This window comes from Lolium rigidum, chromosome 3, assembly GCF_022539505.1.
Source record: "Lolium rigidum isolate FL_2022 chromosome 3, APGP_CSIRO_Lrig_0.1, whole genome shotgun sequence".
NCBI lineage: Eukaryota > Viridiplantae > Streptophyta > Magnoliopsida > Poales > Poaceae > Lolium > Lolium rigidum.
Window position 1 is genome coordinate 216,296,971 of NC_061510.1, and position 14,132 is coordinate 216,311,102.

A 14,132-nucleotide genomic window follows, 5' to 3' on the forward strand; every position below is an offset into this window, starting at 1 on the left:
CACTCTTGCCACCACCTTGGCCGCACCCCTTTGAGGGCCGGCGCCCAAGTCCCCTCTCCCAAACCCTAGCTACCTCTCCTCCACATACAACTCCCGCATACGCTTAGGTGAAGCCCTGCCGGAGTTCTCCACCATCACCGCCACCATGCCGTCGTGCTGCCGGGATTCCAAGGAGGATCTACTACTTCCGCTGCCTGCTGGAACAGGGAGAAGGACGTCGTCATCAACACAGAACGTGTGACCGAGTACGGAGGTGCTGCCCGATTGTGGCACCGTCAAGATCTTCTACGCGCTTTTGAAAGCGGCAAGTGAACGTCTACCGCAGCAACGAGAGCTTCCTCTTGTAGGCTTTGGAAATCTTCAAGGGTTAGTCTCGTTCATCCCCTCGCTGCTACCGTCTTCTAGATTGCATCTTGGCTTGGATTGCGTTCTCGCGGTAGGAATTTTTTTTGTTTTCTATGCTACGAATCCCATCAATACCTATGAAATATTCCTTCATATAGACACAATGAAAACATTAGTCCATTGAGAATTGTCATTAATTACCAAAAACACACTTAGGGGCAATGTACCCTTACAACATACAAGCTTGATCTTTTGCGCTTCACATTCATCTAGCAAAGACTTGGTTCTTGCATATTCATCACTCAAGAACTTCTCACGGAGATCAAATTGACTAGGAGGCTCATAACCGGGGCCAAACTTTCCGATGGCCTCACACATTTCCTTGAACTCTTCATTATCAAGAGCACTGAAGGGTACAATGATGGGTTCGAAACATAGAAAAAAAATTCAACCGTAATAGTGAACAAAAACCAAGATCCAATCTACTAGATGAGAGCAACAAGATACATCTTACCCTTGAAGACCGAAAGCGTTAACGAGATCAGATGATATCCACTACTTGCTGAAATATAATACATCATAATGTATGATACTCAACAATTTAACGCATATTCTATTTTAGTAGAATACAAATTTTTAGTCACGAGGCATAATTTATATGTGTCAAAAGATCAAGTATCTAAAGACTTTGTGTTTCATCAGAATGAACCAAATAACACCAACATGATGTAAAATGTAGTGTCATTCAAGAATGATGTCATTACCAAATTTGGATATCTTTCATCATTTTAATGTTTATAAATGCTTAAACTACTACCATCGAGATTAAAATAAGAATAACTCATTCATAACCGAACTGTGGCCACAAAAGATTTTTATATTCATAAAATAATAACAACTCGTTTGTCTCTGATATGAATAATTGTCTCGCGAAATGCAAGACATGCTAATAAAGTTCGCACACATAGCGATTACAAAATTTATTCAAATCCATATAATTAATCCAGATGATAAACATAGAGGGAGAGTATCGTTGGCCATCAGCCATCTTGCTGCCATCAACACGCATTGTCTCCTTATCTCCTGCCAAAAACTCTTGAGCAGTAGGTTATGTTTTAAAAAACAGACAAAGTATCAAATACTTAGAAAACCGTGGTAAGTGTTTGTAACAAAAAACATTTATAACACATATATCATATATACCTTCTCCGTCGATGACTTCCCGTGCAATTATTGGTGTCACTTTCAGAGTTCTCAACTCAGCCATGAATGCATGAAAGGTGAACGATTTCTCTCACACAACATAGCCCATGGCATGATCTTTGTAGTTGGGGGAAGCGAACACAACACCCCATATACCACATTTTTTTTTCAACCAGTAGTCCCAATCGTGCACCAGGTGCCCATGAATCCGATGCATGGTTGCCAAGTGACTCTCACAAGCAGGTGCTTTCTTCCATCTTCATTGAAAGAAACTCGTCCAAACCTTCGTACTTCCTAATTCTAACTTCTAATATGAATAATGAATCGAGCCCATCAATCATATCATATGCATTGGTGTTGGAAAAATGCACCCAGAATTCATAATCCATGGAATAAAGCATGACACATTGGAATACTATGAATAGGTCACAACGAGTACGATAATCCTCCTTATCTCACGCGCGAAGTCCTTGGGTTTATCTCCGAGTGGTTCTTGTATCTTTAGAGTAAGTAATTTATTTTGAGGATATCCCTCATGCGTTGGTACCAATCAATGAAGTTAGACCCATCAGTTTTAAGTTCCTCATGACACATAAAAGAGCCAAAATCTACATAAACGTTGGGCTATGACATGATCTACAAAGATATTTGCAAAGACATTAAGACTAAGTTCATAATGTGAGTTCAAGTTATAATCACATATAAAAGATATCCCACTAATACTATCATCCCTAAGAATATTTGGGCGATTACATGACCCCAATTCACTATGCCCTTACTGGACGCGCCACCCATGCTCTTTTGGGCCTTAGACCCTCCCTCGTGACCTCCAAGTGCTCCAGATGCTTCTCGTGGTTAAATATTGACGTTTGCGAAATCCTAACTCAAGTTGACTCCGTATAGGTCTCTGAAAGTGGAAAATACACAAAACATGGTTTTCTTATTCTGCAGAGTTATTACCCAAATGAGGGTTTGTTTGGCAATAGATTGTTTGTAGGGATTAGTGGGGATAATACCCTAGAGTATTGGGTGAACCCCAACCATCACCCAATCCCCATAAAACCCTATCTCCAATCCACTAGGCAGGGGTAGAGTATTGGGGATTGAGAAAAATACACTAAATTTTGGGGGAAAGTGAGGATAAGCGGGGATTAAACTCGCTCAATACTCTAGCTCCAAACATACATTTAGAAAAATGTCCATAAATCAATATAAAACATGGATATAACATCATATATGTTGCAAATATGTGGGAATATATGTTAATAAAGTAGAAAGCTCATGTATGCATTTTACATGCATCAGTGCGCGAGAGAAAACTAGAGAGAGAGACGGGAGGCGCATGGAAGAGGAGAGGAATTCTCCTTGTGTTGTGTGTCCTCCTCCCCATGTGCCCTCCCACCTTATATAGGAGGGAGGGGGTGGCCGACCAAGGTGGCCCCGGCTAACCCCTGCCCCCATCCTTACCCATTGAGGCGGTGCAGGGGGAGGGGCCCATTAAGTTGGGATGCACCTTTAATTAGTTAATTAAATACATAGTTAATATTAATTCATTATACAATACATATGATATAATTCCCTGCGATCCGAAACACCATTCGGATCACTCCGAACACCCTTCGAATCCCCACGAAACTTTTTCTGTTCTCTATTCTATTTTCTTCGGTGTTTTTAATGATACCAAAACCATCTCCGAGTGTCACCGAACCCTTAATTGTGTTACTCTACGGTTCAGGAACACTATATACATGATCGAGATGCCTCTTTGATCAATGATCATCAACGGGACATGGATGCCCATAATGACCCATGTGTATTCCACAAATACAATTATGACGTCGAACCATAAATTAACGTTGAGTCCTATTCCCTTTTCTTCTTTGATACTGGTCTTTTACGAGTGTGATCATCGGTATCATTATGCCTAGGTCTATCTCATTACCGACAAGCATATACAATTCGTTCATGTGATATTTCATCCTCATGACCTAGTCATACACTAAGCAGCTTCATCGATGTAGTCTCGCTGAGTGGGCCCAGAGTATCTTTCCATCACGTAGATGAATAAATCCCGATCTTGATACATATATATGCCTTAACATACCACTTTGGAATACATGAGCAACACCTTTATGATCACCCTGTTATGGTGTGACGGTTGATGCAATAAATGCAACCTTCAGTAATAGTGTTTAGATATGATCTCACGATCTAAGGAGTAGGTTACTACGCCTCCATAATTATCGCAACGATGAACTTAGTGACTTGATCGTGTTGCAATACTTATATTGGGTATGTTCATCATATCATTCACCCAATGATATGATCCATTGTCAATTTACATAAATATCCATGATCCGGAAACCTCGATCATCGTATGACCAATGAGCTAGTTCGCACATAGGCTTGCTAGAGACTCTGGTTTGTTACATACCACACATGTATAATTGTTTCCGATTAATATAGTTATAACATGTCATAAAACTTATTACGAACTAACGAGATATAATAATAAATAGTCTTTATTATTTTCCTCTAGGGCAGTATCTCCAACACTCCCCTCATCTTATATTGGGGGAGGGGCGGCCAAAGGAAGGGAAAGATCCCCTCCCAAGTTTTATCTCCTTAATTTTAGGGACCCTGATCTTATCTCGATTCAATCTTGATATGATCTCGATTTGATCTAGATCATAAAGGGGCATCCACATGGGCCCATGGGGCATGTGGGCCCCCTTCTGGAAATTCTAGAATGTTCCCGATATGATACTTGAAAAACCCCGAACTTTTCCCGAAATCCTAAAATAACATACCATAAATGTTTTCTTTATCTACGGACAATTCCGAAGCTCCTCATGATGTCCTAAATTCAATCTGAGACTCCAACAATATTCAGTATCCAACTCATATTTCTGTATCTACCCTAAGCGTCAATGAACTTGAAGTGTGTCACCTTACGGTACACAAATGATGCAGACATGATCGAGACACCTCTCCGATCAATAACCAACAATGAGATCTAGAGATCCGTAATAGCTCCTACATATTCAATAATGATGAAAGGACGAGGCTCGCAGTTTTCTCTTTTTCGCTAGTTGATCTTTGTGTCAACTCTAGCTGATTCGTGATGTTGCAATAAGTACTTTTGTGATGTGAATAATGCAATAAAGTGGCCACATGGACCATTTTGATGTGTCCCCCATTTTGAAAAAAAGATGTTGTTGGATTCGTGTACAAATAAAGTTTCTAATTACAAAAAATTATGACATCATTCTCCTTGTTGTATTGTTGGTTAAGTGGTTGCGGAGGCGTAATGGTACACAAGAAACTAAGCAAAGTAGTACTCCCTACTCCCTAGCTCCACCCATGGTTACAAGGACATTTGAAGATGTTTTGAACAAGATTGCTTCCATAAACTAGCTCAAGGTTTCATATGAAAGATTTTTATCGATATAATAGTCTTAGGAGAAAAATTGATTATGTATGCTTATAGCCTTAACAAAAAAAATGTACGGTTGATGTTTTCCAATTTGAGGCTCAAATTTAAATTCCGCTCAGGACCTATGGCCCTGCACAACAGGATTAGGCTTATTCAAAGATGATACAAATGGTCCGAGATCCTCAAAATGAAAATAGAAAACAACAATTTTCGCGGTGTTCTTCATTTGTTTGAATCGCTAGGAAAATTGTACTATCAACACCGGGTCTGCTTCAGAAGGTATGTCAGGAATCAATACATGTGCACGTCCCAGAACCAGCCAAAGAGACTCCTGATAGAAAACAGTGGACCCGGCCTTCTAAAAACAATTTCCCTCATACATTAGTATCCCCTAAAATAAATAAATCATATTGCCGCTTGCTAAAAAAAGAACAGTTAGCATTAGAGCGACTGATTTAGAAAGAACTGAAGTTCATCCATAACGTTCACTTCAAAACAGATAAAATTGCTGACAAAATTTTGCTTGATTCCTTTTGCTAAATCAGAGAGGGCAGATCATCATGCGGAACACCAATGTATAATTTGCAGGGACCAGTGCTATATACATAACCATAAACAGGTTACGTAATTAGCCTACATCAGCACCTACTAAGAACACTTCTACTTCAGATTTACAGCAATTATACCCACACAAGCTAATTTACAGTGTCAGATTTCTCCCCTTTCCTATTCTGTGCAGTCTAGTTTTCACTTACAGGGGCTAGCAATGGCACACTACTTTCTGTGGGTGACCCGGGAACAAATGGGACGAATCCGCGACCTCCAAACACCGGTCGCATGAAGGCATTGTCAAACTTGCGCCAATAGTGATGGACTGACCGTGTTGGGCTCGCCAGGAGCATCCGGAGGCTCGTCGGGCGACGTATGGTCACAGCATTCTCGAGATCGGCGTCAGGCCCATCCACACTCACATGTTCAAGGAAAGACTTTGGGCTGGATGGTTCAGAAAGAGCGCTCACTTCCCTGGTGAGGTGCCTCGTTGGAATCAGGAGTCTGATCAATGGCTTAGTCAGTAGCCCAAAGACCTGATGAAAGTAAGAAATTAGATCATACGAAAACAGAGTTGCGTAATTGTTTGCAGGCCGGCTTTCATATTAGTGAAATTGCCTTTGTTGACATGATTGGAAGGATGTATGCCATTGTCTGGAAGGAAACTTACAATTGTGCTGAAAAGAACAACAATGATTGTACTGGTGATCATGATAGCATTGCTAGGAAGCTGAGTGTGACCTGATTTTGCAAACTGCAAACCATAAAAGTGGCTTGTTAGACAAAGCACGAATGCCAAACAACGTGAATATACATAAGCGGAAATCCAGCCTTCTAAATATACATGCACGCATGCACACTGAGATATCATTTTACATTGGTAACGACTATATATTTATTTCCATAAAAGGGTTAAACTTAGAAAGATATATGCTTACTATTTCTGTTAGCCAAATGTTCTCAAAATTCCGCAGAACTTTATTTTGTAGTATTTTGAAATTGGTCCTTATAGATATGTGAAAGAAATAATCTATATACTTCAGTCACATGTTACAACTAAATACGTCAACTTCACTAGCATAACAAGAACGCAGGCTGTGCTTGCATAACATGTTTGGGTTATTAGTACATTACTATTATGCAGGTAATACTACACCCATCAACATAAATTGAATGGCAAAGATAGTTAGTTCATCTATTGCTTCAGACATACACACTCATGACTCATGAAACGTAAACTACATACATTGCATGTCATAACCTGATCGAACGGATATTCCAGGCTTCTAGATGCAGTGAAGCAGTACATGTCAAAATTTCCAGAAGTAAATAAACTATGCTACGACATTTCCTGAACTCATTCATCAATGTTCACTGGCGAACCGTGGCTGCTATTGAAGGAGGTGCTGCTTGGGGTAGACTGGGCCGAATTGAGCCACTAGACCAATTATAGTTGACAAATTAATATTTTAAAGAACCTGATGGCTACAAAGGCCTTGCTAATATTGTTTTCAGTTTGGAAAGACCGGGCCATGGCCTAGTTTGGTCACCAAGAGGGACTGCCAGTGCCAATGATTGTGGTAGAAATTAACCATGTGGAAGGTAAATAAACAGAGTTCGACATGCGGATTGCACACCCGCATCGATATGTTTTCTCACAAATTTGGTCTGAATTCCCATTTAAGTCAATAGAATTCGTATATCTGTTCCAAATGAGAACGTTCTAATAGAATGAGGTGCTATTAAATACTTAAATTAGCATACACTTAAGTATGATAAAACACGGAGATTGGAAAACTTGATCATGCATTTCAAACCTAAAGCACAAATAGAATGCATCATACACAAGACCTTACCTTATTGTAGGTCAATGCAATGGACACAGCACCTCTCATGAGACCCGACCACCAAATAATAACCTGAATGACCCACATCATGTAAGTCACAAGAGTATTCTTGCAAGTGGACATAATACACTAAGATGTTGCTAAGTAAGACACTCACTTGCTGCCTAACAGAGATCTTCTCGCTTGGAGTTTTTTTGGTTAAATTGGACAGATAGGATAGTGGGAAAACAAAAGCAGCTCTTGCAACTAGCACCAAGGCCAAAATAACAGAGCTCAGGGCAACTGATTTCATTGGGCTGCATAGCATAGAGAATGTGTTACATAACTCATAACCGTCTGTGGATTTGAACTACAAGTACGTTATCACACGCAGATAGAAAACATACCTATATGTTTCACTAACAATCTTCCACTTTTCTATATCCAGCGCATCCATGCCAACGTAGAGAAAGAGGAAAGTCTCAGAAATGAACGACAATGTGGCGAAGGCATGCCTGTTGTCAAATACAATCGCGTAAGCATCATGGAAGTTCAGATGTCGAATGATGGGAGTCACATGTATCCCTGATAGAAACCATGCAGATACTTACTTGGTTGTGACCCTGGAACTTTCTGTTACATTGTGCCAGGTATAGTGCGACATTAGGATACCGCAGAAGAAAACTGTGAGAATACCACTCAAATCAAGCAACTGCCACACAAAGAAACCAGGAAGTATCAATTAGAGCTAGCTGATAGTGATGAATCATTTACTCTCTCTGTCCCATAATATAAGATGTTATTACAACAAAAAATATACTTGTATATTGGTTGTAATAACATCTTGTATTATAAGACGGAGGGAGTAGTATCTATGTGATGTTAATAGTGTCAGGTGCTTACTTCAGCCAGCATGTAAGATAAATAAGCCATGAGCATCATAATAGCAACTTCACGATCAGTGGAGTGCCTGAAAGGAATGCCAAATTAGAGGGACAAGTCTTGAAAGCGAACTGGAAAGTTACAAACTGTACTGTAATTGGTGACACGGATAAGCAAATTAGAGTACCAACCTGCCAAAGTACAATTTCTTGATTACATAAGCACTGAGAAGTCCAGTCTGCAGACGTGACATAAATCCAGTAAGAGAAGAGAACATAGCTTTCGAAAAAAAGGTGGGGAACATGACAGAACTTACAGCTACTCCAAGGAAGGTGCTGGCGCCAAACAGATAAAGGAAGTTTCCAATAAATTGAAAGAATTTGAGGGTACTGATATCTCCAAGATCAAAGTTCTGGATTGCATTGAACAACACAACTGAGGTTGCATCGTTGACGACACCTTCACCAAAGACCAAACTGTAGAGGAAGGGTGTCTCGTCTTGGCTTAACACCTGCAAGGTGCATACAGAGTCCGTCGCCGAGAATATTGCCCCGAGTGCTGAAGAAGTGAACACGCACAAGGAGTCAAAAGCAAGAACCACAAGCAGGTTATCGAAATTCTTATAGTCATGTCAATTGAAAAGCTTGTACTCTAGGATGAATAACTGACCGAGGTAGTCTCCAAGCTCAAGGGCACCTAAGTTCAGCCTTGATATTAGCCCCAGCGCACCTGCGACAGATTGTACCAGTGAGACAGGAGAGCGCAAATCAGCATGCTAAGTAGAATTTTAATTTAAAGAGGGGGAGAATTTACCGAGTGATATTATGCTGAAGGAGATGAGGGTCCCAACTACAGCAAACAATGTAATAGTCATGAAGTTGCGGAAGAACTGCTTCTTCTTCACTTGGAACCTGGCCAGGGACGGGAAAAAAGGAATTGTGAGTAATGCAACAGTTAGCTCCTTGAGCAAAACTTATTTCAGTGATGTACTTGGGGAATTAGTTTTTAGTATCACTATCACCCTTGATTGTTGCTCTAATTTTTTTTGGCATATACTAGAAAGTAGATTTTATTCAGCAGACTATTTCTAGCATGTTAGTTAACAGAATCAATCTGCAACGAAGAAGTGATAGTATGGCATGCATTGGTCCCTCCTAAAATTAGAAAACAGGTATGAAAAAGCCAGCTCCTTGATCAAAATATATCAGGTATGTACTAGGAGAGTAATTTAATGTCACTATCACCCTTCCTCGATGCTCTAAAAAAGGGTTGTTAGGTTCAATTATCAGAGAGAGTACTAGTCCGGTATGTATGCATCAGACAATTTCCACAACCTTAACAGAGTCAATTTAAAGCAAGAAAAAGTGATAACATGACATGCATCAGAAAACAGCTGTCTTGATTACAATTTCCCTCGGATCATCAAGTATATATATGTAGAGAATGAAAAACCAGTACATACCCTGCATTGAAAATGATTGGCGGCAGGAGGTAGATGAAGAATAGATCCTCGCTGAAGACTAGTATGTGCGACTGCTTCCCGCTTGAGGCGAGCAGGATGACGGTGCCGGTGCCGAGCCCCTGCAACCCCGGCCACAGTAAAATCACCGGTCATCTAAACGAAGCAGCAACACAGACACACACACAAAAGAGAGAAGACAGAGAAGTCATAATATAGCTAGGGGAGGGACTCACAATGAGTAGCGCGGTGGTTGACTCGTTCATCCATCGGTTCTCCTCGAGGAGGTGTCCGACGACGATGCAGACGCACATGAGCGCGACGAAGAGCCCCACGGCGGCGATCGAGCCGTAGTCCGCCGGCGGGTCGCCGAACCCCAGCCCCGTCGACGCCAGCCCCATCATCTCTTCAAAGGAAGAAAACAGATCGCTTGGCTTGGACGGCAACCCCAGACCCCAGTGGAATCAATTGGACATGGAGAGGCTTCGCTTCCACGGCAAGAGAAGAGAGGCGCGGAGCAGAGCTAGGCCGGCGTCAGCCTTCGCCCCTAAGGCAGGAAGGAAGGCAGGTCGTCGGAGGAAAAAGTCGGGCGACAGCGACGGCGCTCGGAGGGGAGGGGAATCGAAGGAAGGAAGGAAATTTGTTGGTGACGGGCTTTTATCGGCCGGTCGATGGCGCGAGGCCCGCCACGTGCGTACGGCGGATGAACTCCTCTAGGACTACGGTTGGGGGAACAGACGAGAGATATTTCAGTTTGAAGTGACGGTGGCGCCAGGGGAGTGGGCCCCACCAGGAGTCTACTGCCCGTCTACTGGCCGGCGGCATCTAATGCTCCCGGCCCCACCGGTCAGTGCGTCGCGGGGGGCCATCTCGTATCGTCCCCTCCACCTCGCCGGAGGTGGAGGTGGAGGCGGATCATCCGCAGATGGTTTGGTTGGTGGCTTCGAACGGCCTGATTTCACCATGGACCGCCGGATCTTTTCCTCTTCCATCTGAATCTGGGTTATTTGTACTTATACATGCTTCGCATCCTGAATCCTGATCTTGCGCTGCGCAGGTGGGAAAGCTTCTTGTGGGCTCGATGGAATCATCTGGATCCTGGATCCTGGATCCATCCATCAGAGGTACTACTATGCTCCAGTACTAGTATATCATACTACTAGGATGCACATTGCCCACTGGCACCTGTCATTTGTTTTTCTTCTGCTAAATGGACCACTGCCCTGTCATATTTTTTTCTGCTGATGATCCACTGCTCTGTCATTTTCTGCCAATAATATACACATGGTCAGCCAATGCTTACTGGACCGCCGATGACTATACTAGAGCTACTTGGCTCATAAGGGCATCTCCAGCGGCGCGACGCATTTCGGACGTCGAAACGGACGTGTCGTGTCCGTTTGCGTCAGCCGAAATGGTCGAAATCGTCCGGGCGTCCGTTTGCGTCGGGGGTGGCTCCAGCGGCGCGACGCATAATTTTTTTTTTCATTCATGCAACCATAATTTACGTTAAAAAAAACATAAAAAAGCCATAAAGGCGTGCTAAAAGTTGCTGCTGCCTACTGGTCGTCGTCGCCGACGAGGTTAATGAACTCCGGCGTCGGCCATGGAAGCTCGTACGCCGACGGTGGAGGAGGTACCGCCGCATGGGCGAGGAGGCCGTGGCCGGGGATCCCACGCCGAGCGACGAGCGGAGCGCGGTCGTTGGAACGCATCGGCGTAGCCGGAGGAGTCGCCGGCCTCCCGCGCGAGCGCCGACTCCCGCAGCTGGATTGCGAGCCCCTCCCACAAAGCGAGCTCGTCTCGTGCGCTCGCTGGCCGCTGCCATGGCAATGGCCTCATCCTCGGAAAGGTCCGCGGCTGGGTCTCCGGATCCCACGTCGGCCCGCCGTCGTCGTGGTCGTAGTCGACCATGTGGACGTCCTCGTCCGCGTCCCTCCTCGTCGTCCGCGTCCTCCTCGTCGTTCTCTTCTTCTTCTGCGGCGATCTCTCGGTCGAAGAAGTCCACGTCGCCGAGGTAGCCGGCCGCGGCGGCGCGCGTCGAACTCCCACGTCCCGAATGAAATCCAGCTGTAGGAGTTCGGCGCGTACGCCTCATCCTCCCGCAGATCCGGCGGCAAGATCGCTCGGCGGCGGCGCACCTCGTCCCGCCGCTCTCCGCCCTCGCGCGGCACGGGGGGGGACCGGCACACGCCGCGAGTTCAGGTACCAGCCCCCTCCCGGCAAGTTCGCGTCCGGCCATGGCACAAGCCGGTTTTCCTCCCATAGCTGCCGCGCGAGCTCAACGCGGACGTACCGGCCGACCCTTGCCTTCTTGCCGGAACGCGAGCCGCTTGCCTCTCGGTCGTTCTTCATCTTGCGGAACGGCCAGCATTTCTTTCCCATGGCGTCGGTGGGGTGGATACTGTGGGATTTGGCAATGGTTTGGTCGTCGAAATGGACGCCGGCAGCGTCCATTTAAAGGCTCCGACGCCATATCGCCTTCAATGGCCTGCCAGGTGCAACGTCTACTAGCTGCGCACGCTCGCGGAAGCCGAGGCACGCCATTAACGCGGCCCTGCGAAGGCTGCAGCGCGCCGCCCGGAAGTAATGCCCGAAGACGAAGCAGTTGTGCCGCTGCCAGGCGGGCCCGTGCGAGGACCGAGCGGACACTTTGCGCGTCCGAGCAGCGTCCGCCGAGACGTAAACCTGGCGCTGCGCCAGGTTTGCGTCTCTGCGGACGGCCCGGTCACTTTGCGTCGCGCCGCTGGAGGTGGTGCACGACGCATTTTCGGTCACGGCGGACACTTTGCGTCGCACCGCTGGAGATGCCCTAATAAGCACAAGTGGAACAAGATTAAACAACACAAGGCATGTACTGTAATATACTGCTACTCAATTTGCATGCTAGGAAAACGTACTTCACATGGGCAGGCTGCTAATTGCATTAGTCCAAGCCCCTGTATCTCCGGTATTGACATTCAGCTGCTTACCTGTGCTGCGATTAACGTGTGTGTGCAAGCTGCCACCTACCCATCTAAAGGTATAAACGATGCCCCCCATAGGGGGCTTCACAGCGATATCAGCTTCTGGACCGTCAGATCTTCCTATCAGGTACATCTCGTCCATTGATTCTGGGCAGAAGAGACAGCATCCTCTCACTAGCTGTCCTCATACAATGGCCGGTTCATACCCGCCTCTGGCTGCATGTGGCCCCCACCTTCGCTGGCCCCGCACATCAGTCACTGTGGCTAGGATGTCTTTCAGTGCACGAAGATTGGCCGGACAAAAAAATCCCCCCGCAGTGAGACAAAAAGGCCTCCTCCTCCAATCCCCGTCAAACCCTAGCCCCCAATCCCGTTCTTCTGCTCGTCTCCTCCCCTCCCGCTCCCTTGCGTGTGCCGCGGCGGCCGGCGCCGTCCCGACCCGCTGCCCCGCCGCCTCGAGCTCCAAATCCTCCAGGCGTTGTCGCCCAGCAACGCCGCCTCCACCTCATGTCGTCGGCGCCATGGACTCCGGAAGCAGCGCCGCCTTATCGTCTCCATCGCCGGGAGGAAGTGAAGCAGCAGAAGGTTGAGGTCGAGGCAGCAGCGGCGGTGCTGGCCGCGCGGCGCGGACGCGAAGGAGGAGGCGCGCCTGGCCGAGGTCGAGCGGGAGGAGGCCGCGCGGCAGCGGGCGGCGGACGCGGTCCTCGGGGAGCTTCTCGTGACGTAGGAGGATGTTGAGGTTGAGGCAACGACAGTGGTGCTGGCCGCGACGGACGGCCCGGACGCGGCAGCGCGGAGGTGGAGGCTCACCGGACGAGCGGATGCGGCGGCGCCGGCTCTCCGGACGGCCGGACGCGGCGGCGAGCCGGTTGAGTTCCCGGTGCTAGTGCGGCATGTGGTGGCGAGAAGGTCATCCCCAACAACCGGGTTCTAAAGATCTTCTCCGGTTAGTTGAGGTGAGCCATGCCTCCGATTTCCTTACCGGAGAGTGTACTTGTGGGTGTGGTGATCGGTTTTGGATTTAATTTGATTGTGGTGCAGATCTTGACTATCTACATAGGTTCGTATTGCATCAAATTTGTGCTTAGCCTCACAATACTTGCGATTAATTTATCAAATAAAGCCTTTTTGAATTCGTATTTAAGATGCTACATAATTTGGTGAAAGTGTGTGTGCTCTTGAGGATTTTATTTGAAGGAATACTTGATAATCTGAGTGCAAGGTCAAGGTAGCTTGTTGAAATTAACCCCAACATCACCCTGTTCCTTGTTTAGATTTGGCGTAGATGCTTAATTTCTGGTATTATATGTGCACCAAAATGATATGTGATTTGAATGTTTCATATTTTTCCTTGTAAAGATCAAGATCAAAATGATATGTGATTTGAATGTTTCATATTTTTCCTTGTAAAGATCAAGATGTGCGCCAAAGTTAGGAAGGAAAAGAAGAGAATGAACTTGACCAGC

At 45.7% G+C, this 14,132-nt stretch overlaps 1 protein-coding gene across 1 annotated transcript; it reads right to left on the reverse strand.

The window, feature by feature from the left end:
* Window positions 1-5,489: 5,489 nt before the first annotated feature.
* LOC124702994 (sodium/hydrogen exchanger 2-like) lies at window positions 5,490-10,317 on the reverse strand. The gene is made up of 13 exons (XM_047235190.1): window positions 9,937-10,317; window positions 9,704-9,822; window positions 9,055-9,152; window positions 8,911-8,970; window positions 8,558-8,799; window positions 8,433-8,479; window positions 8,263-8,329; window positions 7,971-8,071; window positions 7,767-7,874; window positions 7,538-7,676; window positions 7,390-7,452; window positions 6,204-6,287; window positions 5,490-6,069 (listed from the first exon to the last, which is right to left on the reverse strand). The coding sequence occupies exons 1-13, from the start codon at window positions 10,102-10,104 to the stop codon at window positions 5,725-5,727; spliced, it is 1,641 nt and encodes a 546-aa protein (XP_047091146.1). The 5' UTR covers window positions 10,105-10,317; the 3' UTR covers window positions 5,490-5,724.
* Between the last annotated feature and the right edge of the window lie 3,815 nt (window positions 10,318-14,132).